General features: G+C 43.8%; 1 protein-coding gene across 3 annotated transcripts in view; it reads left to right on the forward strand.

Annotated features, from left to right (window-relative positions):
• The window catches only part of LOC109903923 (EARP-interacting protein homolog), an 87,361-nt gene that overhangs the window by 28,717 nt on the left and 31,081 nt on the right, over positions 1–27,563 (forward strand). For all 3 annotated transcript variants that reach the window (XM_031788290.1, XM_020500935.2, XM_020500936.2), the window contains 3 exons: positions 3,901–4,063; positions 8,498–8,597; positions 12,023–12,159. In XM_031788290.1, coding sequence (XP_031644150.1) covers positions 3,901–4,063; positions 8,498–8,597; positions 12,023–12,159 — 400 coding nt within the window. The remainder of the gene's footprint in view (positions 1–3,900; positions 4,064–8,497; positions 8,598–12,022; positions 12,160–27,563) is intronic.

A 27,563-nucleotide genomic window follows, 5' to 3' on the forward strand; every position in this document is an offset into this window, starting at 1 on the left:
ACCTGACTGTCACTGACAGAGCTCCAGAGTTCCTTTGTGAAGATGGGAGAACCTTCCAGAAGGACAACCATCTCTGCAGCGCTCCACCAATTAGGGCCTTTATGGTAGAGTGGCCAGACGGAAGCCACTCCTCCGTAAAAGGCACATGATAGCCTGCAGAGTATTTTGTGTAGCTTACTTACTTCTCGTGTTATTATTTCTTATTTTTATTTGTGTTTTTGTTCTACCTTATGTTATTTGTAGTACTACATTGATATTGATTACTGCATTGTTGGGTTTTGAGCTTGCAAGAAATGCATTTCACTCTACTTGTGCACGTGACATAAAAACTTGAAGCTTGAAAATAATAGTGAGTAGTTAGAGCAGGAGCGAGTCAAGTGAGATAGGCATTTATACCGTGGCATTGTTGAATACTCGTTTCTAATTTGCCTGAAGGGCACACTAGAGCGTGCAATATTTAAGTGATATTGCCCGAGAAGCCAGTGTCTCGGTCCGGCAAACCGTGCTAATATATCCTCCGAATCACTTTTATAAAACGGCTTACCAATATATTCTGTCCGTCATGCGTTCTCTCGGTTCGGTTGCCAAAGATGCGACGCAGTTGTTAAGTATTTTTGTTGCAAGTCTATGGACGCGTTCATTCTAAATGTTCCGTTCCCATGATGGCTTAGCCTCAGTTGGCTAGCTACCAAGCAAACACTGTCACGGCTAGCTACCAAGCAAACACAGTCACGGCTAGCTACCAAGCAAACACAGTCACGGCTAGCTACCAAGCAAACACAGTCACGGCTACCTACCAAGCAAACACAGTCACGGCTAGCTACCAAGCAAACACAGTCACGGCTAGCTACCAAGCAAACACAGTCACGGCTAGCTACCAAGCAAACACAGTCACGGCTAGCTACCAAGCAAACACAGTCACGGCTAGCTACCAAGCAAACACAGTCACGGCTAGCTACCAAGCAAACACAGTCACGGCTAGCTATCAAGCAAACACAGTCACGGCTAGCTACCAAGCAAACACAGTCACGGCTAGCTACCAAGCAAACACAGTCACGGCTAGCTACCAAGCAAACACAGTCACGGCTAGCTACCAAGCAAACACAGTCACGGCAAACAGTGCAGCCAGAATAACAGCAAAGTAGCTTCATTTGCATTTTCTAGTGATTTTGGGTGGGATACATCCATAACGAGCTAATGATGTGCAATTTCGCCTGGCATAGAACATTTGCTCTCTTGCCAGGCCACTGTTCAGAAGAGATGGCCAACTACACAGCTAACATAATGACTTCAAACTGAAGCTGGAATGACCGCAAACTATCTGTATTTCTGTGTTTTTATATTCACATTTCTTTGTATAGATCCATTAAAATGATGCTAATTCATGATTTCGACTGGCTGAGAAGAGCTGCCAGCCTGTCTCTCGTCCTGACTCCCGACACATTCATTACTATGGGACAGCTGGATATCGAATTTCAATATTGAAACAATGTTGAAAATGTCTGTGAGACAGACAGCAAGGTTATTATAAATCTCCGCTGTTGAAAACTCAATGTTAGTCTAAAACAAATGGGTGATCATGTCTAGATGCTTTTTACAGTGTAGATCTAGTATATACATTGCCTGGCTGAGCTGATGAGACAATGGATTTAGCCAGTGGTAACTTGTGAAATAGACACTGGCTGGAATGTGTTTTTAACCAATCAGCATTCAGGATATGACCCACTCGTTGTGTAATGCACGGTATTCAATGGCTAGGAAATTAATTATTATATGTTCTTTGTTTGAGCAGCTTTTGGAAGCAAAAGTTGAATTGAAAACTTTACTGGTGTTGTTGAATTCGATTTTCATAATAGCATGCAAGGACTGATGGTTGGGGGCTAAGATAGCAAGTCTGTTTGGTTGGTTACCAAGGTAACTATTGTAGCTATCTATGCTGAACAAAAATATAAACGCAACATGCAACAATTTCAACGGTCGACTTTGGCGATGTCATTTACAAAATAGCCTCCAATACCCTACTCAACAAATTGGATGCAGTCTATCACAGTGCAATCCGTTTTATCACCAAAGCCCCATATACTACCCACCATTGCGACCTGTACGCTCTCGTTGGCTGGCCCTCGCTTCATACTCGTCGCCAAACCCACTGGCTCCATGTCATCTACAAGACCCTGCTAGGTAAAGTCCCCCCTTATCTCAGCTCGCTGGTCACCATAGCATCTCCCACCTGTAGCACACGCTCCAGCAGGTATATCTCTCTAGTCACCCCCAAAACCAATTCTTTCTTTGGCCGCCTCTCCTTCCAGTTCTCTGCTGCCAATGACTGGAACGAACTACAAAAATCTCTGAAACTGGAAACACTTATCTCCCTCACTAGCTTTAAGCACCAACTGTCAGAGCAGCTCACAGATTACTGCACCTGTACATAGCCCACCTATAATTTAGCCCAAACAACTACCTCTTTCCCAACTGTATTTAATTTTTATTTATTTATTTATTTTGCTCCTTTGCACCCCATTATTTTTTATTTCTACTTTGCACATTCTTCCATTGCAAAACTACCATTCCAGTATTTTACTTGCTATATTGTATTTACTTTGCCATCATGGCCTTTTTTGCCTTTACCTCCCTTCTCACCTCACATTGTATATAGACTTGTTTATACTGCATTATTGACTGTATGTTTGTTTTTACTCCATGTGTAACTCTGTGTCGTTTTATCTGTCGAACTGCTTTGCTTTATCTTGGCCAGGTCGCAATTGTAAATGAGAACTTGTTCTCAACTTGCCTACCTGGTTAAATAAAGGTAAAATAAATAAAAAATATAAGGAAAGCAGTCAATTGAATTTTTTTTATTAGGCCCTAATCTATGGATTTCACATGACTGGGCAAGCGGCGCAGCCATGGGTGGGCCTGGGAGGGCATAGGCCCACCCACTTGGGAGTCAGGCCCAGGCATTCAGAATTTGTTTTTCACCACAAAAGGGCTTTATTACAGACCGAAATACTCCTCAGTTTCATCAGCTATCCAGGTAGCTGATCTCAGACAATCTGCAGATGAAGAAGCCAGATGTGGAGGTCCTGGGCTGGTGTGGTTACACGTGATGTGCGGTTGTGAGGCCGGTTGGACGTACTACCAAATTCTCTAAAACGAAGTTTGAGGAGGCTTATGGTAGAAAAATTAACATTCCATTATCTTGCAACAGCTCTGGTGGACATTCCTGCAGTCAGCATGCCAATTGCATATTCCCTCAAATCTTGAGACATCTGTGGCATTGTGTTGTGTGACAAAACTGCACATTTTAGAGTGGCCTTTCGTTGTCCCCAGCACAAGGTGCACCTGTGTAATGACCATGCTGTTTAAGCAGCTGTCAGGTGGATGGATTATCTTGGCAAAGGAGAATTGCAGACTAACAGGGATGGAAACAAATTAAGCGTTATGTGCATATGAAACATTTCTGGGATCTTTTATTTCAGCTCATGAAACATGGGACCAACACTTTACATGTTGCGTTTCATATTTTTGTTCAATATAGTAAACTTACTAGCTACTTCAGTGGATATTGAACACATTTCTCGTGGCACATTTCTAGTGGTATATCCGTTAAATTATACCCCATGGCTTGTGTGATAATTAACTCTGGGCTCTATGTGTTCTCTGGAAAATAAGGAAACTCCGTAGAAGGTTAGTGCCACTCCGCTGGCGCGCCGTGCAACACACCTTCCACGTCATGGATTATTTTCCATAGAACGCACAGGTTGATGATTCCCTACGTATATCACAGGACACTAAGGAAATGTATTTGAATGAAAGTACCTACAGGGATCTAGCTGCAGCAGTTTTTTTTTTAACCCACCTCAGGTGTCTAACACTGACTTTGTCTCCTGTCCACTGCAGCCAGTGAGAGTCGCGTAGTGACGTGTGGGGCTGTATGGAGGATGCCCCCAGAGTGGGAGTCAGGGAGCCACGAGTCCCCAGACGATCCCCACAACTCCCACAACCCCCAGAACCTGGAACTCCTTTGTCACCTTGACAACAGCGCCCATGGCAACGCCTCCAGGTAGGCTGCTCTCAGACTGTAGCCTACAGCTACAATACTGTATACAACACAACACAGTCATATCAATTCAAACCTGAAACTATAGGGCTTCCACGACCTGCTGTTTCGATACTTTTCTCTGCTCTTTTCTCCTCTGTGTTCTTTTTCCCCTCTCTTTCCCCTCGTTCTCTGTTCCTCTATCTCATCTCTCCTTCTCCCCCTCTGTCTCTCTCCCCTTCTCCATTTGACTCCATCTCTGTGTATTTTGTCTTTCTAAATCTATGGTCCTGCCTCTCACCATTTATACCCCTATACCCGCTTATCTTCCTCTATCTTTAAATCTTTCTATCTCTCATTCGCCCTCTTCATCTCGTTGTTATCTCCCTCGGTCACTTGCCCCGTCTCTCTCTTTCTCATCTACTACTGAAGTGTATCCTGGTCTATACTTTACAATACTGTGTTGAGTGACCTACATATCCCAGGGCTCAGCCACTGCTCAGGCCTTTGTCTTATACTTAGCTGTATACACTACATTCATCATCCATTTATGGTGCAGGAAGATAACATCAATACTCGTCCCTTTTTAGACTTCAGTAGCTGCCTCATCCCTTTGGAAGGAAGATTGCATTTTGGCATTCTAAATTAAATTCCCCATTTCCATTTGAAAAAACTTCCCTGAGCAGTATTTAAAAAATATATATTTTAGAGGCTGCAATTGACTTTGTGCGTGTGTGTGTGTGTGTGTGTGTGCAATAGCCTTCAGTTGAGTGAGGGAGGTGGGGCTCTGTGGTGGAGATTGATGGTTCTGCTGTCTGCCATTCTGACACCTCCAGAGCTGCAACACTCTCAAGGGCATGATAGTGTGTCTGTGTGTGTGTTCTGTGAGTCTTGCAGCCTTCGCTTTGTTGTATTGGCTCTGAGAGATGGATGGCTTTGGTTTGGTGCCCACCTCGTCCATCTCTTTCAGGCTGCAACCCCCACCGTCTCTGACTACGCTGGCAGGAGCACAGCAACCAGCAGAGGGTGTGTTTGTGTGTGCGCGACTATGTGCTTGTTTAAGTGTGTGAGAGAAGGAGTACATGAGAGTGTCTGTATGTACATATGGTATATTATCAACAGGGCTCTCAGCGGTGAGGATATACTGCCAAATGTAGTGTATTTCAAGGAGAAATAGACTCAGAAGGAGCACAGGAAGCTGTTTTTAATGTACTGTATGAGAGTCTGCGTGGGTTCAGATCACTTATTACCTTCCTTCCTGTATGTATGTACGTCCTTTATGCCTTTTATGGCTGTACCTCAGTCCCTCCTCAGCCTTGCCGGACTAACATTTGGGATAGTGTCGTGTTGTGAAGCGTGGCTGGAATGAAGAAGCAGACCCACAAACAGTAGTACTCTGGCATGGCTACGTTTCTCTCCCCATGCTTTGGGGAGCCAAGCGCCTCTTTTCGATTTGGAGCAGCACCAGGCTCAGGAATCAATTCCCATTGAGCGATTAGGACTAATCATGGCTTGGCTGGGCACCATGAGGAATCATGAAGCTCAACAGGCACACTGTTTTATTTCTTCACGGGAGGGTGTGACGGGAGGGGGGTAAGCGTGTGTGTCTGTGAGCGTGTGTGTAGCCTTTGTGTACAGGGGTGTGCGTATGCCTGTATGTGTGTTGGGGGGGGGGGGGGGTCCTGGTGATCACAGTGCACAGAGTATGATTTGCACTCAAAGGGACTGTTAGTCAATCAATGTTAGCCCAATGGGATCTCAGGCAGCCACACAGTCATATGCAAGCCAGTCAATACTGTCAGTAATGTTAGGGGCCGTGGAGATCAGTATTCTAACACACCTTCAATTGGACACAAACTCTGCTTGGCTCAATAATCCTGTCTCTACACACACACACACACACACACACTTTTTAAATTGCCCATATTTTGTCCTTCTTAGTTCCTTTCTCTCTTCAATCTCTCTCCCTCTTCTACTATCTCTGTTCCCATCTCCGTCTCCCTCCCTTTTCTATCTCTCTCTCACACTAATCTTTTCTATCTCTCTCTCATCCACTGTGTCTTTCCCAGGCCTTGCCTTGGACCTACAGTATTCAGACCCCTTGACTTTTTCCACTTTTTTTAACGTTACATCCTTATTCTATAATTGATTAAATAAAACATTTTCCTCAGCAATCTACACACAATACCCCATAATGACAAAGGGAAAACAGATTTTATGAAATTTTAGCAAATGTATTGAAAACAAAAATCAGATACCTTATTTATATAAGTTTTCAGACCCTGTGCTATGAGACTCGAAATTGAGCTCACGTGCATCCTGATTCCATTGATCATCCTTGAGAGGTTTCTACAACTTGATTGGAGTCCACCTGTAGTAAATTCAATTGATAGGAAATTATTTGGAAAGGTGCACACCTGTCTATATAAGGTCCCACAGTTGACAGTGCATGTCAGAGCAAAAACCAAGCCATGAGGTCAAAGGAATTGTCTGTAGAGCTCTGAGACAAGATTGTGTCCAGGCATAGATCTGGGAAAGGGTACCCAAACATTTATGCAGCATTGAAGGTCCCCAAGAACTTAGTGGCCTCCATTCTTAAATGGAAGACGTTTGTAACCACCAAGACTCTTCCTAGAGCTGGCCTGAATGTCAAGCGTCACGTCTGGAGGAAACCTGACACCATCCCTACGGTGAAGTATTGTGGTGGCAGCATCATGCCGTGGGGATATTTTCCAGGGGCAGGGACTGGGAGTATAGTCAGGACTGAGGCAAAGATGAATGGAACAAATTACAGAGAGATCTTTGATGAAAACCTGCTCTAGAGCACTCAGGACATCAGACTGGGGCGAAGGTTCACCTTCCTACAGGACAACGACCCTAAGCACACAGCCAAGACAATGCAGGAGTGGCTTCGGGACAAGCCACTGAATGTCCTTGTTGCCCAGCCAGAGCCCGGACTTGAACCCGATCGAACATCTCTGGAATGACCTGAAAATAGTTGTGCAGCTACACTCCCCATCTAACCTGACAGAGCTTGAGAGCATCTGCAGAGAAGAATGGGAGAACCCCCCCCCAACTGTTTTTGCTTTGTCATTATGGGGTATTGTGTGTAGATTGATGAAGGGGAATCAATTTTAGAATAAGGCTGTAACCTAACAAAATGTGGAAAAAGTCAAGGGGTCAAGGGGTCTGTATAGCTCTATTGAGCTGATCCCTCACTGTAACTCTGTAGCCAAGCAAACCGGATTTATCTGTTTTGTCTCTATTCCCAAAAGCAGCCCAATCTGATTTCCTCCCCAATACCATGAGCATGTGCATATGTTGCTATTGAATTAAACTCATGTGAATACAAAGCAGACGGAGAAACAGTTTGATGAGAAGGACAGAGGCGGGTCTGAGATATATGGGCCTGTAAAGCGCCCCTCCCTGGCAGTCCTCCATGTATTTACATATTCAGTCCCTACCAGGATGCCAAGCCGCCGCAGAGCTCAAGGTCAAATGCACATAACTTATTTTCTTTAATAAGAGCGGCTGGCTGTTGCCATAAAGGGGAAGAGGATCTCTCTCTTTCTCTCTCTTTTATGAATTAATTAATACTATTGGGAGGGCTACTTTTATAAATCTGGGGGTGGTGAATATATTGACTTCAGATTGGAGCTGTTATGGAATAAATGAATGACAGACAACGAGAGAGAAAGAGAAAGAAAGAGCGAGAGAGACAGGTAAGAGAAGGACAGACAGTGCTGCCTCCTACACTGTGTGTGTGTGTGTGTGTGTGTGTGTGTGTGTGTGTGTGTGTGTGTGTGTGTGTGTGTGTGTGTGTGTGTGTGTGTGTGTGTGTGTGTGTGTGTGTGTGTGTGACTCCCAGCACCTTGGGAGGGCAGTAAAAACTGTCCCCCATCGTCCCTGGATTTACAACTTCCATAAACTCCTCTTCTCTGTTCCCTTTCTTCCTCTCTCTCCCCCTGTCCCGCTCTCCCCTCACAAGATATGCAAATTACTGAGTTGGATGAAATCCTGAAGAAGACTGTAACTTTGTCTGTCCCTCCTCCTCCTCCTTCCATCCCTTTATCTCTCCCCCACACACAGCACAGTGGAGGCTTCATGTTGTGTTGCTCCACACTGATGAATGACTCAGAGGAGATGGGCCAGTCTCATTTATCACCACTAGAACTAATGACATCAGTCTATAGCAGACACAGGCAGCTCTTATCATGCACTGTGTATGTGTCACACGCAGTAAATACAACATAGTGCTCATTTGACTATATACCATGGTAATAAACTTTGGTCATAAACTGCCGCCATTGGATGTGTGTGCGCATTGTACTGTGGTTGTGTAGAAGAGCATTTACCTTCTTTTTTTTCTCTCACTGATGTGTGTGTCCTGTGAACTGAGTCTCTCTCCCCTCACTCTCTTTCTCTCCATCTCGCTGTCTCACTCTCTCTCTGCTGCAGTGTCCTGTGGGAGCCCATGGGAGATGGGACGCGTGTGATCTCTCTGGCTGATAACCACGCTCTGCTCTGGGACTTGACGGAGAGCTCTACCCAGGCCACGGTGAGACACACACACACACACCACCATACGTCTCCCCATACCCCATGCTCATTATTTGATAACCACGGTATCAGACCGGTCTTATCTTGCCCTCCCTTCCCAACAACGGTGTTATAAGAACTGTCTAGGGGTGTACTCTGCTTGGCTCACCAAGATCACATGATTCCTTACTGAAACACACTGTATCTGGGCTAGCTTTAGTGTCCAGAGCAGTGGCTCCTGTGGGTGTTTTTGTGGACTTTCAGAGCTGGTTCACTGGTGCCCCAATTCTCTTCTGCTGTCATCCACCTAAAATAGTTGTGTCAAGTAAACCGTTCGCTGTTTTAATGACCCCCATTCAAGCTAGATATACATTGAGTACACCACACATTAGGAACACCTTCCTAATATTGAGCTACACAACCCCCCCCCCCCCCCCCCCCACCCCCACCTACTACCATACCCTTGCCCGTTCAGCGTCTGAATGGCACACATACACAATCCATGTCTCTGCGGTTCAAATGTATAAAAGACACACCCTCGTCCACTCACCCTCGCCTTTTGCCCTTGGGGGAATCCCCGTCACCATCTCGGAGGACGGTCCAAATGACTAGCCAAGCAAGGGAAGTTTGTAACGTAAGCCCCTCAGCCAATGTTTTTAGTCGAGTTTGCGAGTGTACAATTATGTTCACTTCGAGGCCTGAAACACCCCATTATTCAATTCGCGACGATAGTACATCCGCTATAAGAAAGGTCTGTGAAAACTTAAACAACATCAATGGAGAAGTCAACATACAAGTGTAGGTAAAAACTAATGCAAATAAGTTTGAAATTGTGCTACTAATGCACATGACGGCACAAACACGTCTCGTAAAAAGTAAATATGTTTTTGTTTGGTTATCTTCTGGAAATTGTAGAAATAAAACCAGCTAGGCAGGCTAACGTTAGTTAGCTAATTAATTTGCTAGCTATCATACAGTAGGTGTATATTAGTAATTATCTATTTAATATAAGTAGACATGCAATCAAAATTGACTGTAGCGCATATAAAGTGCCCACAAGCTACCAGTAGCTGAAAACACAATCATCGCGGGATAAACGAGTGACAAATTTCCAGCCAAGGGCGGTCCATTTAAAAAATCATTCCTTCCTCCCTCGCCCTGCAAGTGTATACTCGTCAGACGTCATGATGCGTCATCAGAAGTGTCAACTTAATCTGAGACCTGAGGGGATAGGGTGTGTCTGTTTAAGTGTTTGGACCGCATACCTCATTTGTCTCAATCCTTCTCTGACCCATCTCCTACCCTTCATCTACACGGATTGAAGTGGATTTAACAAGTGAGGGATCATAGCTTTCACCTGGCTTCACCTGGTTAGTCTATGTCATGGAAAGAGCATGTTTTGTGTACTCCGTGTATGTTGAACTTTACCCATTTCACAGTTGAATGGCCGGAATACTAATTGTTGTCACACAGTTGGTCTAGTCAGGACTAGTTTGTGGCCATACTGTTTAGTGGAAACGCTCTCCTCTGACAGTGCTGTTCCATCCCCACTAATGCAGTGAGGTGAGGAGGAGGCGTCCCGGTCTCCTCCTTTGTTATTTACTGTTTTGTTCCTCTGATTCTCCACTCCACTGCCTCTGCAATTAAAACGTCCATAGTTCTATAGTGGAGATGAAGTGTGTGTGTGTGTGTGTACTCTGTAGTGTGTAGGCTGGTCAGTTAATGTTCCATTAGCTACTAGCTGCCTGGGCATACTTTAGCAGGAAGGTGCTTCATGAATAATGGGGCTAAGTCATTAGTAATTAATGTGCTCATACAGAGATCTTCACAGGGCCAGCCAGGCCACAGGCCCAACAGGACACAACCAAGGACTTGATATTGGTGTGTGTGCGCGTGTGGATGTGTGTGTCATAATGTAAACCTGTGAAGAATCGCCTTGTCCAGAGATTGCAATCAGACATGCACACTCACAGAGGGACACAGACGAACACACACACATTTTCTCCTGTTCTATGTGTGTGGCGGCATTCCCAGAGGAAGGCACTCTGTGTATCGTCGTCCCCTCGTGTAGTGACATTGATGTCAGGCTTGGCTGCAGAGCAGCAGAGCAGGGAGCTATTGAGTGACACAGCCTGCCCTGGGCATGGCAGCCATTAAAAATGGAGCGAGGGCAAAGGGTGAGAGAGGGAGAGAAGAGTAGAGCAGGGTCAGAGGAAAAAGAGAGGGTGAGAGAATGAGAGAGAAGTAGATGGCGAGAGATGAAGTGAGAGAACTAGGATAGAGAGAGGGAGCCTGCCAGCCTAGACAGATTCTTCCAGTGCTGTTGAGAATGCTAATCTTCTCCACTCTATCCCTTTACAGCCCCCCCTCTCTCCTTCCTTACCCACTTCCCCTCCCTCTATCAGAGGCTCTCAGGCTGATGTGTTCATCACAGGCCTGTCTGTCTGTCCAGCTGCACCATGGATTTGTCTGAGTGTACGGTAGATTAAAGCTGTGTGTGTGTGTCTGTGTGTGTGTGTGTGTGTGTGCGCGTGTATGTGTGTGTGTGTGTGTGTGTGTGTGTGTGTGTGCGTGTGTGTGCGTGATCAATTAGAAACACTGCTGAAACTGAGTCAGAACATCTTTTCCGGCTCACGGTACGTTCACACACCTTGTCCACCGTGGCCGTTCACTCACACACAATTCACGCTCTCCCTAAATGTGTGAAAGTTTGGCAGATAGCGTTGTTTTATTGGACAGCGATTGCTAAAGGTAGCTGTCCTTCTGTGTTTTATATGCTTTGTCATTAGGTCTGCTAATGTGTTTAGCGCTAACAAAGCTGGGAGCTAGGCAGGGCATGAGGCTGTGCCAATGTGCCACGCGCTAGACAGGAGAGATTATACTTGAAGACAGCCGCCCTCTCTTTCTCTCCTATCCCCTACCCTACCTCTTCCCCCTCCTTCACTTCCCTTCTCCCACGCTCCCTTATCTTCTCCTCCCTCTCTCCTCGAAATAATGAAACTATACTGTGTGTGTGTGTGTGTGTGTGTGTGTGTGTGTGTGTGTGTGTGTGTGTGTGTGTGTGTGTGTGTGTGTGTGTGGAGAGAGACGAGATAGAGAGTAATGTTATCAGGTTGGATTTTAGAAATGCAGAAGTATGAAATTATTGTATCTCTGTTGATTATGTCAGTACAGACTCAGAGGGTCCTTACTGGTCAAACTGGTGATCCATGAGTAACAGTATATAGATATTCACAATGGCAACAAGGTCCTTCAGGAGTCATTGAACCTGTCATTGACTTTGCTGTCTGAGGGAGGGTGAGGTCAGCTTCACACTAGGGGAGGCCTGCCCATACAGGTCCGTCAATGTATTAACTCTTACCCTTATCTTAGCCTCCCTCGCCATACCCCATGATTGACAGGTGTATGATCAGGTGTATTGATCATTAACCCCTGCCCCTCCAGATCTCCAGCAGTGCCACCCTAGAGGGTAAAGGTCAACTGAAATTCACCTCTGGGAAGTGGGGTCCTCATCACAACTGTACCCAGCTGGCCACAGCCAACGACACAGCCATCAGAGGCTGGGACCTCCGCACCATGAGGTAAGACTGACATACTAACCATATAGTATTAACCATATACTAACCATATACTAACCATATGTTAACCATATAGTACTAACCATATATTAACCATATACTAACCATATACTAACCATATGTTAACCATATGCTAACATATTAACCATATACTAACCATATGTTAACCATATACTGGTTCCAAGATGGCGTAGCAGTCAGACATCTTTGTTCTTCGTCTTGTATATGTCCCATGTATATGTCTTTTTATATATTTTTTCATTGCATATCTCTAATACTTTTCTAAACCTCAACTTCAAAATACTCTCCTGCAACCCACCTCACCCAATGTGGTGTGGATCTGTCTCTTCTAAAGTATTCTTATCCACCTCCGAACCGGTATTCCCCAATAGAAGCTAGCCAGCTAACTAGCTATTAGTCAGCTAACCACTGCTAGCGGTCATCAGCTAACCTTTAGCTCGGAAAGCTCTCGCCAGTTTGCACAACGCGATTCAAAACAGAGCATATCCGACCTATTTTCTCTCCATATCCCCAGATTCCTACCGCAAGCTCTGAACCTTTGCACCTGGATCACCACAGCTAGCTAGAAACAAGTCCAGAAACAAGTCTCTCACCGTTGCCGCTTGCTATAGACCACCTTCTGCCCCCAGCTGTGCCCTGGACACCATGAACTGATTACCCCCCATCTATCTTCAGAGCTTGTGCTGCTAGGTGACCTAAACTGGAACATGCTTAACACCCCGGCCATCCTACAATCTAAGCTTGATGCCCTCAATCTCACACAAATGATCAATGAACCCACCAGGTACAACCCCAAATCTGTACACATGGGCACCCTCATAGATATTATCCTAACCAACTTGCCCTCCAAATATACCTCTACTTTTCAACCAGCGATAACTGCCTCATTGCCTGCATCCGTAATGGGTCTGCGGTCAAACGACCACCCCTCATCACTGTCAAACGCTCACTAAAACACTTCAGCGAGCAGGCCTTTCTAATCCACTTGGCCTGGGTATTCTGGAAGGATATTGACCTCATCCCATCAGTAGAGGATGCCTGGTCATTCTTTAAAAATGCCTTCCTCACGATCTTAAATAAGCATGCCCCTTTCAAAAATTGTAGAACCAGGAACAGATATAGCCCTTGGTTCTCTCCAGACCTGACTGCCCTTGACCAGCACAAAAACATCCTGTGGCGTTCTGCATTGGCATCGAATAGCCCCCATTATATGCAACTTTTCAGGGAAGTTCGGAACCAATATACACAGGCAGTTAGGAAAGGTAAGGCTAGCTTTTTCAAGCAGAAATGTGCATCCTGTAGCACAAACTCAAAAACATTTTGGGACACTGTAAAGTCAATGGAGAATAGCTGCCTACTGCACTGAGGCTAGGAAACACTGTCACCACCAAATAAATCCACTATAATTGAGAATTTCAATAAGCATTTTTCTACGGCTGGCCATGCTTTCCACCTGGCTACCCCTACCCCGGTCAACAGCTCTGCACTCCCCACAGAAGCTCGCCTAAGCCTCCTCGATTTCTCCAAACTGTTACAGACCTATATCTATCCTACCCTGCCTTTCTAAGGTCTTCGAAAGCCAAGCTAACGAACAGATTACCGACCGTTTCGAATCTCACCGTACCTTCTCCGCTATGCAATCTGGTTTCAGAGCTGGTCATGGGTGCACCTCAGCCACGCTCAAGGTCCTAAATGATATCATAACCGCCATCGATAAGAGACATTACTGTGCAGCCGTATTCATCGACCTGGCCAAGGCTTTCGACTCTGTCAATCACCACATTCTTATTGGCAGACTCAACAGCCTTGGTTTCTCAAATGATTGCCTCGCCTTGTTTACCAACTACTTCTCTGATAGAGTTCAGTGTGTCAAATCGGAGGGCCTGTTGTCCGGAACTCTGACAGTCTCTATGGGGGTGCCACAGGGTTCAATTCTCGGGCCGACTCTCTTCTCTGTATACATCAATGATGTCGCTCTTGCTGCTGGTGATTCTCTGATCCACCTCTATGCAGATGACACCATTCTGTATACTTCTGGCCCTTCGTTGGACACTGTGTTAACTAACCTCCAGAAGATCTTCAATGCCATACAACTCTCCTTCCGTAGCCTCCAACTGCTCTTAAATGCAAGTAAAACTAAATGCATGTTCTTCAACCGATCACTGCCCACACCTGCCCGCCCGTCCAGCATCACTACTCTGGACTAGAGGTTGACCGATTAATCGGAATGGCCGATTAATTAGGGCCAATTTCAAGTTTTCATAACAATCTGAAATCGGTATTTTTTGGCGCCGATAAAAAAAATAAAAAAATAATAATAAATGTATTTTTTATACCTTTATTTAATTAGGCAAGTCAGTTAAGAACACATTCTAATTGTCAATGACGGCCTAGGAACGGTGGGTTAACTGCCTTGTTCAGGGGCAGAATGACAGATTTTTACCTTGTTAGCTCTGGAATTCAATCTTGCAACCTTACGGTTAACTAGTCCAATGCTCTAGCCACCTGCCTCTCATTGCACTCCACGAGGAGCCTGCTACGCGAATGCAGTAGAAGCCAAGGTAAGTTGCTTACTAGCATTAAACTTATCTTATAAAAAACAATCAATCAATCATAATCACTAGTTATAACTACACATGGTTGATGATATTACTAGTTTATCTAGAGTGTCCTGCGTTGCATATAATCGATGCAACACGGTGGGATGATTTAACAAAAGCGCATTTGCGAAAAAAGCACAATCGTTGCACGACTGTACCTAACCATAAACACCAATGCCTTTCTTAAAATCAATACACAGAAGTATATTTTTTTAAACCTGCATATAGCTAAAAGAAATCCAGGTTAGCTGGCAATATTAACCAGGTGAAATAGTGTCACTTCTTGCGTTCATTGCACGCAGAGTCAGGGTATATGCAACAGTTTGGGCTGCCTGGCTCATTGCGAACTAATTTGCCAGAATTTTACGTAATTATGACATAACATTGAAGGTTGTACAATGTAACAAGAATATTTAGACTTAGGGATGCCACCCGTTAGATAAAATACAGAACGGTTCCGTATTTCACTGAAATAATAAACGTTTTGTTTTCGAAATGATAGTTTACGGATTCGACCATATTAATGACCAAAGGCTCGTATTCCTGTGTGTTATGTTATAATTAAGTCTATGATTTGATAGAGCAGTCTGACTGAGCGATGGTAAGCAGCAGCAGGCTCGTAAGCATTCATTCACACAGCACTTTTGTGCGTTTTGCCAGCAGCTCTTCGCAAGCACAGGGTCCTTTTTTGGGTCCTCCAATAATCGGTATCGGCGTTGAAAAATCATAATCGGACGACCTCTACTCTGAACTGTTCTGACTTAGAATATGTGTATAGCTACAAATATCTAGGTGTCTGGTTAGACCGTAAACTCTCCTTCCAGACTCACATTAAGCATCTCCAATCCAAAATTAAATCTAGAATCGGCTTCCTATTTCGCAACAAAGCATCCTTCACTCATGCTGCCAAACATACCCTCGTAAAACTGACTATCCTACCGATCCTCGACTTCGGTGAGTCATTTATAAAATAGCCTCCAACACTCTACACAACAAATTGGATGCAGTCTATCACAGTGCCATCCGTTTTGTCACCAAAGCCCCATAATACTACCCACCACTGCGACCTGTACGCTCTCGTTGGCTGGCCCTTGCTTCACTCTCGTCCCCAAACCCACTGGCTCCAGGTCATCTACAAGTCTCTGCTAGGTAAAGCCCCACCCATCTCAGCTCACTGGTCACCATAGCAGCACCCACTCGTAGCACGCGCTCCAGCAGGTATATCTCACTGGTCATCCCCAAAGACAGTTCATCTTTTAGCCTCCTTTTCCTTCCAGTTCTCTGCTGATAATGACTGGAACGAACTGCAAAAATCACTGAAGCTGGAGACTCATATCTCCCTCACTAGCTTTAAGCACCAGCTGTTAGAGCAGATCACAGATTACTGCACCTGTACATAGCCAATCTGTAAACAGCCCATCCAACTACCTCATCCCCATACTGTGTTTATTTATTTATCTTGCTCCTTTGCACCCCAGTATCTCTACTTGCACATTCATCTTCTGCACATCCTACCATTCCAATGTTTAATTGCTATATTGTAATTATGTCACGGCTTTCTTCTGTTGAAGGAGAGGCGGACCAAAACGCAGCGTGGTTATTTTGATACATCTTTAATAAAGATGACAATAGAACAATATACAAAAACAAGAAACGTGAAAAACCGAAAACAGCCCTATCTGGTGTAACAAAGACAGGAACAATCACCCACAAAACCCAACACCAAACAGGCTACCTAAATATGGTTCCCAATCAGAGACAATGACTAACACCTGCCTCTGATTGAGAACCATATCAGGCCCAAACACAGAAACAGACAAACAAGACATCCAACATAGAATGCCCACTCAGATCACACCCTGACCAAACCAAACATAGAAACATACAAAGCAAACTATGGTCAGGGTGTGACAAATTACTTCACTACTATGGCCTATTTATTGTCTTAACTCCCTTATCCTACCTCATTTGCACACACTGTATATAGACTTTTTGTTTTATTTTTTTCTACTGTATTATTGACTGTATGTTTGCTTATTCCATGTGTAACTCTGTGTTGTTGTATGTGTCGAACTGCTTTGCTTTATCTTGGCCAGGTCGCAGTTGCAAATGAGAACTTGTTCTCAACTAGCCTACCTGGTTAAATAAAGGTTAAATAAAAAAATACACTAACCATATATTATTCAGCTATGTTCTACAAAAGTATTTCTTTATAGTCTAGTAGTACTGAACTATTTCGTATAGTAACTCTAATTTGTCATCATTAATATTAGAAACTAAAGGGTTCTAGTATTAAATGTGGTCCTTACCAGGTAACTTCCCCAATAAAAGAAACACTTGAGTAAATGAGGGGTACAAAGTATATAGAAAGCAGGTGCTTCCACACAGGTGTGGTTCCTTAGTTAATTAAGCAATTAAGTTTCCACCACCATCAAAACAACAAATTGTGGAATTTCTCGTGGAAGATTGGTGTCCCATCCTTCCAATAGAGTTCCAGACACTTGCAGAATTCATGCCAAGATGCATCGAAGTTGTTCTGGCTCGTGGTGGCCCAAACGCCCTACTAAGACACTATGTTGGTGTTTACTTTATTTGAGCAATTACCTGTATAACAACTGATGAACAGCGTGTCTTTACAGTAGACAACCTGTACTGCCTGCCGGCTCAGCCCTGAGGTGTGAGGCTGTGGCAAGTGCGGTGGGGAAAGAGAAAGATAGAGAGAGAGATATAGAGGGAGGGAGAGAGATATTGAGTTGAGGTCAGGCTGTGTGTGGGCACTGCTAAAGGAATAATAATCACCTCTCTCTCGACCGTTTCTATAAAGACAGAGTGCTGGAGAGAGAGAGAGAGGTGGAACAAGAATGAGGGAGAGAAGGAATAGAGGGATACAGAGAAAATATTAGAAAAATACAGGAGAGACATGATAATAGCCAAGAAAAGAAACAATGTATTTCATGCAAATATAAAAACCGTTGCAGTACTGTAGTATTATCCTCATTATCCTGCATTTGATTCCATATTTTTTGTCACATTCCAGCTAGTTCTTATTCCTAACCAGTAAAAGTAGTGTGATTCACCCTTCAGGGACACAAGGGGCCTTTAGGAAGCCAAGGACACAGGCTGAGTCTGTGTCTGTGTGAGTAGCGCTTAGTGTGTGCTCGTGAGCAGAGTCTGTGAGCAGGCAGAGTGTGTTGGATTTGAGCTAGGTGCGTGGGTGTGTATATTACAGGGTTTGTGAGACTGTGTGTGTTAGTGTCCAGTTGGTGCGGCAGCTGTGTGATGGCAGTCTGTGAACACGGTCCAGTGGCTCCTCAGTTGGTGTCTTCTCTGGCTCGTCACACTGTGTGCCAGCCCAAACCGGCCTGCCCGCTCTGCCCCGCTAAGGGACTCTAGAGGAGAACACTCTCCCCAGAAAACCAAAATTGGTTCTGTGAAAGTTCCCAGATTATTAGGTTGCAGAAATTGTTCTCATGACACAAAAACTGTCAAGTCGTGGTGATGATTATAGAATGTTTGTATAAAACATTCAACTGATGTTACAAGAAGGTTCTCAGAACACATTTCATATATTCTTTAAAGGTTCCCAGAATGTTTCATTGGGTTGTGGGAACAGTCTGGTGCAAACATTGTGGGGACATCACAAAATATACACTATATATACAAAAGTATGTGGAAACCCCTTCCATTTAGTGGATTTGGCGATATCAGCCACAGCCGTTGCTGACAGGTGTATAAAATCGAGGACACCGCGATGCAATCTCCATAGACAAACATTGGCAGTAGAATGGCCTTACTGAAGAGCTCAAGGACTTTCAACGTGGCACCGTCACAGGATGCCACCTTACCAACAAGTCAGTTTGTCAAACTTCTGTCCTGCTAGAGCTGCCCCGGTGAACTGTTAGTGCTGTTTTGTGAAGTGGAAACGTCTAGGAGCAACAACGGCTCCGCCGTGAAGTGGTAGGCCACACAAGCTCACAGAACGAGACCGCCGAGTGCAGAAGCGCGTAGCATGTAAAAATGGTCTGTCCTTGGTTGCAACACACCGAGTTCCAAACACAAAAAGTTCTCTGGATTGATTCTACTATTGTACTTTTAGGGTGCAAAAAAAACATTCACCTGAAGTTACAAGAATGTTCCCAGAACATATTTAATCAATTCTTTAAGTGTTCCCGGAATGTTTCATTAGGTTATGGAAACATTCTGGTGGGAACATTGTTAGGTTAAAGTTAGGTTAAACAGGACATTCTCTTAATGTTGTAAGAATGATGTCATTTTACCTTGTCTTTTGAGGTCCTCAGAACATTTCAAGAACATGTTAAATTGAAGTTTTACCTAATATTGCCACAACATTCTCAGTGTGCAAATTTGTAGTTCCTTAAAGCAGATTGGAATACATTTCTCTCCAGGTGTACAGTAATGGCAATTCACATTTGAGGACTTTATTTTAGGTGATTATAGAGAGACATGGCATTTCACTTTCATTCACAGGACATTTGAACATACGAACACAACCATATTTTTTATACTTTGTATGTTGACAGGCTGCACATGTGGGGTTTGAACTTGCAGTGTTTGGTTCCCTAGCCAGATCATTAACCCTCTGTGCCATTAGGGGATAGCTGTGGGCGTGTGCTATTTTTGTTGTTGTTGTCGTCAAATATGGTTAAACAGGTCACAGAACAGTTATTCAAATGTTCCCATCCTCTTCATATGCTGTGTACTTGTAACACTGTATTTTAGGATTCTCTTTCTTCATCACGTGTTGAAAGTCTTATGAAATGTGATCTTGAAATTGAGAAATGGTTACAAAAAAAAACGTTTTTGAATACACTAGAATAGAAGTTATTTAAAGGAAGCTATATCCAACTAAAATCACACAAAATCATAAAAGTGCACAGCGTTTGAAGAGAATGGGAACATTTTAATGACTCAGAAATTGAGTTCTGTGTCCTGATTGACCACAAAAATATACAAGGCCACGCAGAGGGTTAATTATCTGGCTGCAGTTCCAGATATTGCAGGTCCAATCCCACATATTCTGAAGCCATATTTCAAAACTGAAGTTGAAGCTCAGATATACTCTACTAAAAGCGAGGTTGTCTTTATTTCGTCCATTTCTTTCAGAATTGCAGAATTTAGAGCAACTGTAAAAAAAAAAAAAAAAAGACGCTTGATATGCTCTTATTTTTCATGATCTGAAAAAAAATGTGTTCCTAGACCAGCACTCATAGTCTTCAGTACCTTATAAATATGGGCCCCAGAAGTATGCAGCATATACATGTATATTGCGTGAACATCAATGGAGTATTATGTTCAACCTAAAACAAATACACTATGAACGTCGTAGAAACTAACAGCATGAAGGGCATGTCCTGTGTAACCTAACTTAAACATTGTATGAATGTCATCACAGCTGAGCATATTTAGTGTGTTATGGGAACTTATCTCTTGCGATGTTCCCACAACCTAATGAGATGTTCTGGGAACCTTTTTTAAAGGACTCACAGGCTATGTTGTCAACATTCTTGCAATATCAAATAAATGTTTTGTGCAACCTGATACAAACCTGAATGTCAGCACAACTGGGCAGTTTTTTTTGTATTTTGAGAACATATCTCTTGTCATGTCCCCACAATGTTACGACAACACAATGAAACGTCATGGGAACCTTTTTAAAGATCAGACAAAATGTGTTCTTGGAACGTTCTTGGAACGTCAGGTGAATGTTTTTTGCACCCTAAAATAAACATTGTAGAATCAAATCAAATTGTATTGGTCACATACACATATTTAGCAGCTGTTATTGCTGGTGTAGCAAAATGCTTGTGTTCCTAGCTCCAACAGTGCAGTAGTATCTGACAGTGCAGTAGTATCTAAAACGTTTCACAACAATGCACACAACTCTAAAAGTAAAGGAATGGAATTAAGAAATATATAAATATTAAATTGAGCAATGTCTGAGTGGCATTGACTAAAATACAGTAGAATAGAATACAGTATATACATATGAGATGAGTAAAGCAGTATGTAAACATTATTTAAACATTAGTGACTAGTGTTCATTATTAATGTGGCCAGTACAGTATATAGGAATATATATATATATATATAGGTTTGCGTAACCGGGTGGAAGCCGGCTAGTGATGGCTTTCTGATGGCCTTGAGATAGAAGCTGTTTTTCAGTCTCTTGGTACCAGCTTTGATGCACCTGTACTGACTTCGCCTTCTGGATGATAGCGGGGTGAACAGGCCGTGGCTCGGGTGGTTGGTGTCCTTGATAATCTTTTTGGCCTTCCTGTGACATCGGGTGCTGTAGGTGTCCTGGAGGGCAGGTAGTTTGCCTGCGGTGATGCGTTGGGCAGACCGCACCATCCTCTGGAGAGCCCTGCGGTTGTGGATGGTGCAGTTGCCGTACCAGACGGTAATACACCCCGACAGGATGCTCTCAATTGTGCATCTGTAAAAGTTTGTAAGGGTTTTAGGGCCCAGGCCAAATTTCTTCAGCCTCCTGATGTTGAAGAGGCACAGTTGAATCATCTGCACAACTGGACAGTTTTGGTGTTTTGGGAGCATATCTTTTGTGATGTTTCCACCAGACTGTTCCCATAACATAATGAAACACTCTGGGAACCTTTTTAAAGAACAGATGTGTTATAGGAACGTTCTTGCAACATCAGGCAAATGTTTTATACAACCATACACACTTTTGGGGAATGTTCTGTGGTGGTTGTTGCACAACATTTTTGAATGTTAGGAGAACATTACAAGATATTTAATCTAAAACACTGTTGATAAATAGATTTAATTGGAAACGTAGCTAATGTTTGTGGAATGTTCCCGGTTTGCTGGGTCTACTGCTCCCTCCAGCAGCCTTAAAGACACAGTAGATGTAGTTACACAGGCGTGTGTGTGTGTGTGTGTGTGTGTGTGTGTGTGTGTGTGTGTGTGTGTGTGTGTGTGTGTGTGTGTGTGTGTGTGTGTGTGTGTATGTGTGTGTATGTGTGTGTGTTTGTGTAACGTGTGTGTGTGTGACATGTGCGGGTGTTGTGCTCCTCTGTGTATTTTGTGTGTTCTGCTCTGTGCGCTGCTCTTGCTAACGGGTACACTGGAGTGTGTGTGTGTGTATGTGTGCGTGTGTGTGCGTGTGCGCGTGTGTGTGTGTTCTGCTCTGTTGCTGGCTGGGGCTGTCACTTGGGATGTTCTCTCAGTTCATCACTCCTAAACCCTATTCGGACGGTTTGCTATTCAAATGGTTATTACAGTGACCGCGGTCAATAACCGTCATCCATAACTCCATGACCGTCACATCCCTAATTTGGACCCACAATCCACAGTGAGAGGGCAGCGCACACACACCGTCAGATGTGCGATAGCTGCCGGGCCTGCCTACTCAGCATGCACCGCAGGATGCATACAGAAACGCAGTGCAGTGCTGCAGTCAAACTGGCCCCTCTAGCTCCCTGTACAGTACAGTAGCACACAGCACTGTGTGTCTCTGCATGCCTTAGTGAGTGTGTATAGTATGTTTTACATTCAGTTTAATATTGTTGTGTATAACTTGTTTACCAACCACAGTATCCTCTACTTGGTCTTTAAAGCAGAAATGATTTGAATGAAGCGTTTTATCTCCAGTATCCAGGCGTGTGTTGGAGTGGAGGTAGAGTAGAGACTAGCAGTGGTGTGATTGCTATTTGCTCCATCACACTGTGGGTTGAGAGGAGACTCACAGCAGGGACTGAAACGGTCACACTGGCGTCAGATAACAGTGGGAAACAGGACAGGACAGCCTTCTCACCCAGACAGATATATAGACACTACAGCGCACTGGTACTGCTCACATCTAAAACAAACTGATTTGCCCTTTTTCGTATGATTTAGCCTACTGTATTTCCTTCAGCCCTCGGCAGTTGGATATTAACAATTTATCAAAGGTGTTGTCGACTGTGAGTGACGCGTTTGTTAAGCCTATTTGACATTAACCTCCTGAACTTTCTGTCAAATCAATCATCCATGACCTTTTCATCTGATGCTGCCCCCAGGAAGGCTTGGATAGTGCAACGTTCACAATATTACTGGAGCTCCTCAGCCATGCTTGGATGCTATGGGAAATAATATACCTCTCTACTAAATAGACTATGGGCTTATTTAGAATTGGCAAAGCTTCTCTTTCTCACTATTTGTCCTATATTAACACAGTAACATGAGTAAAATCTTTGTTGCTCTGAGACTTTTAAGCCTCAAGCATTGCTTTATATTAATGTCCATAAAGATATATCTCAATCAACCCACACTATTGATGTGATGATCCCTTACTTTTATGCATGGACTGTCACTCCTTCCTTCCCAACCACTCACAAAGCTGGGCTTTAATTTTGATAAGCAATTCAATTATTTCTCTCTCTTCTTTTTTTTTTTCTCCCCCACTGCAGTTGTCATAGAAACAGAGACCTGTAGTGATAGTGTGAGATATCCAGTCTATCCCCTTAGCATAACGATTTATCACCCAGACTGAGGTTAGAGGGGGCGGTGTGTGTGTGTGTGTGTACTGTAATGGAAATCTGTAATTTTAGGTATTAGCATCAATAAAAAAAAAGATATGTTTTACTGCAGCGTACTATGTTATGGTGCGTTGTGAGAAAATTGCTGTATTTCGAACTGTAATTCTACCCAACAGAATACAGTATCGTATCTTTGGAGCGCCAAAAACCTTTTGACCACTAGTGGGGGCATGGTATTGCTGTGTCTGGCGAATTAACATATTTTGAGGCTTGTAAGAGGCTATATTTGTTGAACCCGTGAGTGAGATAGCTGTACTATTTTAACTCCTATGTGTTAATAGTGCCACATCAATTTAACATGTATAGGGGACAGATTGAATTAGCAGCTAGTCTTAAATGGTTGAGCATTTTTCCAAGTCCTTTTGATCTGTTTTGCCCTGTAGGCACTGCCGGTTTGAAGTCTTTGCAGATATGAAACATTCATAATATCAGTCTAAAATATACAACTCCCAGTTTATTTTTTACTTATTTAATTTATTTAACCTTTGTTTAACTAGGCAAGTCAGTTAAGAACAAATTCTTATTTTCAATGATGGCCTAACAATGGGTTAACTGCCTTGTTCAGGGGTAGAACGACAGATGTTTACCATGTCAGCTCGGGGATTCGATCCAGCAACCTTTCGGTTACAGGCCAAACGCTCTAACCACTAGGCTACAAAACCAACTTTATGAGAGGTTTGAAAAATAGCTTCTATTTACCTCAACATTCCATGACATACACTAAGGCATTGTTGGCAGAATAGATGGATGCAGTTCAATGCATGATTACTACACTGCTGAAAAAAATAAAGGGAACACTAAAATAGCACATCCTAGATCTGAATGAATGAAATATTCTTATTAAATACTTTTTTCTTTACATAGTTGAATGTGCTGACAACAAAATCACACAAAATGTATCAATGGAAATCAAATGTATCAACCCATGGAGGTCTGGATTTGGAGTCACACTCAAAATTAAAGTGGAAAACCACACTACAGGCTGATCCAACTTTGATGTAATGTCCTTAAAACAAGTCAAAATGAGGCTCAGTAGTGAGTGTGGCCTCCACGTGCCTGTATGACCTCCCTACAACGCCTGGGCATGCTCCTGATGAGGTGGCGGATGATCTCCTGAGGGATCTCCTCCCAGACCTGGACTAAAGCATCTGCCAACTCCTGGACACTCCGTGGTGCAACGTGGCGTTGGTGGATGGAGCGAGACATGATGTCCCAGATGTGCTCAATTGGATTCAGGTCTGGGGAACGGGCGGGCCAGTCCATAGCATCAATGCCGTCCTCTTGCAGGAACTGCTGACACACTCCAGCCACATAAGGTCTAGCATTGTCTTGCATTAGGAAGAACCCAGGGCCAACCGCACCAGCATATGGTCTCACAAGGGGTCTGAGGATCTCATCTCGGTACCTAATGGCAGTCAGGCTACCTCTGGCGAGCACATGGCCCCCCAAAGAAATGCCACCCCACCCCATGACTGACCCACCGCCAAACCGGTCATGCTGGAGGATGTTGCAGGCAGCAGAAGGTTCTCCACGGCGTCTCCAGACTCTGTCACATGTGCTCAGTGTGAACCTGCTTTAATCTGTGAAGAGCACAGGGTGCCAGTGGCGAATTTGCCAATCTTGGTGTTCTCTGGCAAATGCCAAACGTCCTGCACGGTGTTGGGCTGTAAGCACAACCCCCACCTGTGGACGTCGGGCCCTCATACCACCCTCATGGAGTCTGTTTCTGACCGTTTGAGCAGGCACATGCACATTTGTGGCCTGCTGGAGGTCATTTTGCAGGGCTCTGGCAGTGCTCCTCCTGCTCCTCCTTGCACAAAGGCGGAGGTAGCGGTCCTGCTGCTGGGTTGTTGCCCTCCTACGGCCTCCTCCACGTCTCCTGATGTACTGGCCTGTCTCCTGGTAGCGCCTCCATGCTCTGGACACTACGCTGACAGACACAGCAAACCTTCTTGCCACAGCTGGCATTGATGTGCCATCCTGGATGAGCTGCACTACCTGAGCCACTTGTGTGGGTTGTAGACTCCGTCTCATGCTACCACTAGAGTGAAAGCACCGCCTGCATTCAAAAGTGACCAAAACATCAGCCAGGAAGCATAGGAACTGAGAAGTGGTCTGTAGTCACCACCTGCAGAACCAGTCCTTTATTGGGGGTGTCTTGCTAATTGCCTATAATTTCCACCTGTTGTCTATTCCATTTGCACAACAGCATGTGAAATGTATTGTCAGTGTTGCTTCCTAAGGGGACAGTTTGATTTCACAGAAGTGTGATTGACTTGGAGTTACATTGTTGTTTAAGTGTTCCCTTTATTTTTTTGAGCAGTGTATAATTCACCAAATTATTAGTTGATAGTCCAAAAAATATTGCAATCAGTTTGTAAATCACAGCTGTCCTGGTACATTGTTTGCTGCCTCCATTCGGGATGCACTGTTTCAGTTTCAATGGCTCAATATTTTGGACAGCAACTGACAAATGTAACTAAGGCTGGGAATGTCAATACAAACCAACTGGGCAATGATCACAAGTCAATCATAACATGGCTAATAGGCTAGCGTATCTATTTACAGTACCAGTCAAACGTTTTTACTATTTTCTACATTGTAGAATAATAGTGAAGACATGAAAACTATGAAACAACACATATGGAATTATGTAGTAACCAAAAAAGTGTTCAAATCAAAATATATTTTATATTTGATATTCTTCAAAGTAGCCACTCTTTGTCTTGATGACAGCTTTGCACACTCTTGGTATTCTCTCAACCAGCTTCATGAGGTAGTCACCTGGAATGCATTTCAATTAAAAGGTGTGCCTTGTTAAGTTAATTTGTGGAATTTCATTCCTTCTTAATGAATTTGTGCCAATCAGTTGTGTTGTGAGAAGGTAGTGGTGGTATACAGAAGATAGCCATAATTTGGTAAAAGACCAAGTCCATATTATGGCAAGAACAGCTCAAATAAGCAAATAGAAACAACAGTCCGTCATTACTTTAAGACATGGAGGTCAGTCAATGCGGAAAATGTCAAGAACTTTTATTTAAGTGCCTATGCAAAAACCCTCAAGTGCTATGATGAAACTGGCTCTCATGAGGACCGCCACAGGAAAGGAAGACCCAGAGTTAAGTTCATTAGAGTTACCAGCCTCAGAAATTGCAGGCCAAATAAAAGCTTCACGGAGTTCAAGTACCATACACATCTCAACATCAACTGTTCAGAGGAGACTACGTGAATCAGGCCTTCATGGTGGAATTGCTGCAAAGAAACCAATACTAAAGGACACCAATTATAAGAAGAAACTTGCTTGGGCCAAGAAACACAATCAATGATCCAAAACACACCTCCAGGCCTCCGTTTGACCAAGAAGTAGAGTGATGGAGTGCTGTATCAGATGACCTGGCCTCCACAGTCACCCGACCTCAACCCAATTGAGATGGTTTGGGATGAGTTGGACCGAAGAGTGAAGGAAAAGCAGAGCCTAACATTAGCAAGCTAGCTCTCTCTGGAGATGTTCGATCGGGTTCTGGATGGGCCACTCAAGGACATTGAGACTTGTCCCGAAGCTACTCCTGCATTGTCTTGGCTGTGTGCTTAGCGTCGTTGTCCTGTTGGAAGGTGAACCTTCGCCCCCAGTCTGATGTCCTGAGCACTCTGGAGCAGGTTTTCATCAAGGATATTTCTGTACCTTGCTTCATTCATCTTTCCCTCTCCTAACTAGTCTCCCAATCAATTTTAGAATAAGGCTGTAATGTAACAAAATGTGAAAAAAGTGAAGGGGTCTGAATACTTTCCGAATGCACTGTAGCATTTCTCTTGCGTTCGCAAATTCACTCTGGCTATTCATTCCAATTTCAGAGTACTCTCATCTGAGTGTGCCAGAGTGCAGAATAACTTATTAATTTACGAACGTGCAACACCTACTGAATATTACCCGTGTCAGTAGAGGTAGGCAAAGAAAGTAATAGTTAGTCTCGAACACTCTAGGTAACATAAATCTCATTGTTTATCGGTGCAATTTTGACGGCCAACTAGCTGGAAAAGTTTGAGAGGGTTTATCTAATGTTCTTTCGTTAGTTTTGAGCTCATCTTTCTCTGGCTAGCATTAGTTGTTTATCTTTTTGTTGTTGAGAGAGAGCCTACCTTTTCATGGTTGTTTGATCAATAGGACTGTAATGTTCCCAAATGTAAGAGGACTCCCAAGTGTTATTGACATATTTGCAGAAATCCATTC

The sequence above is a fragment of the Oncorhynchus kisutch genome, linkage group LG14, assembly GCF_002021735.2.
Source record: "Oncorhynchus kisutch isolate 150728-3 linkage group LG14, Okis_V2, whole genome shotgun sequence".
NCBI lineage: Eukaryota > Metazoa > Chordata > Actinopteri > Salmoniformes > Salmonidae > Oncorhynchus > Oncorhynchus kisutch.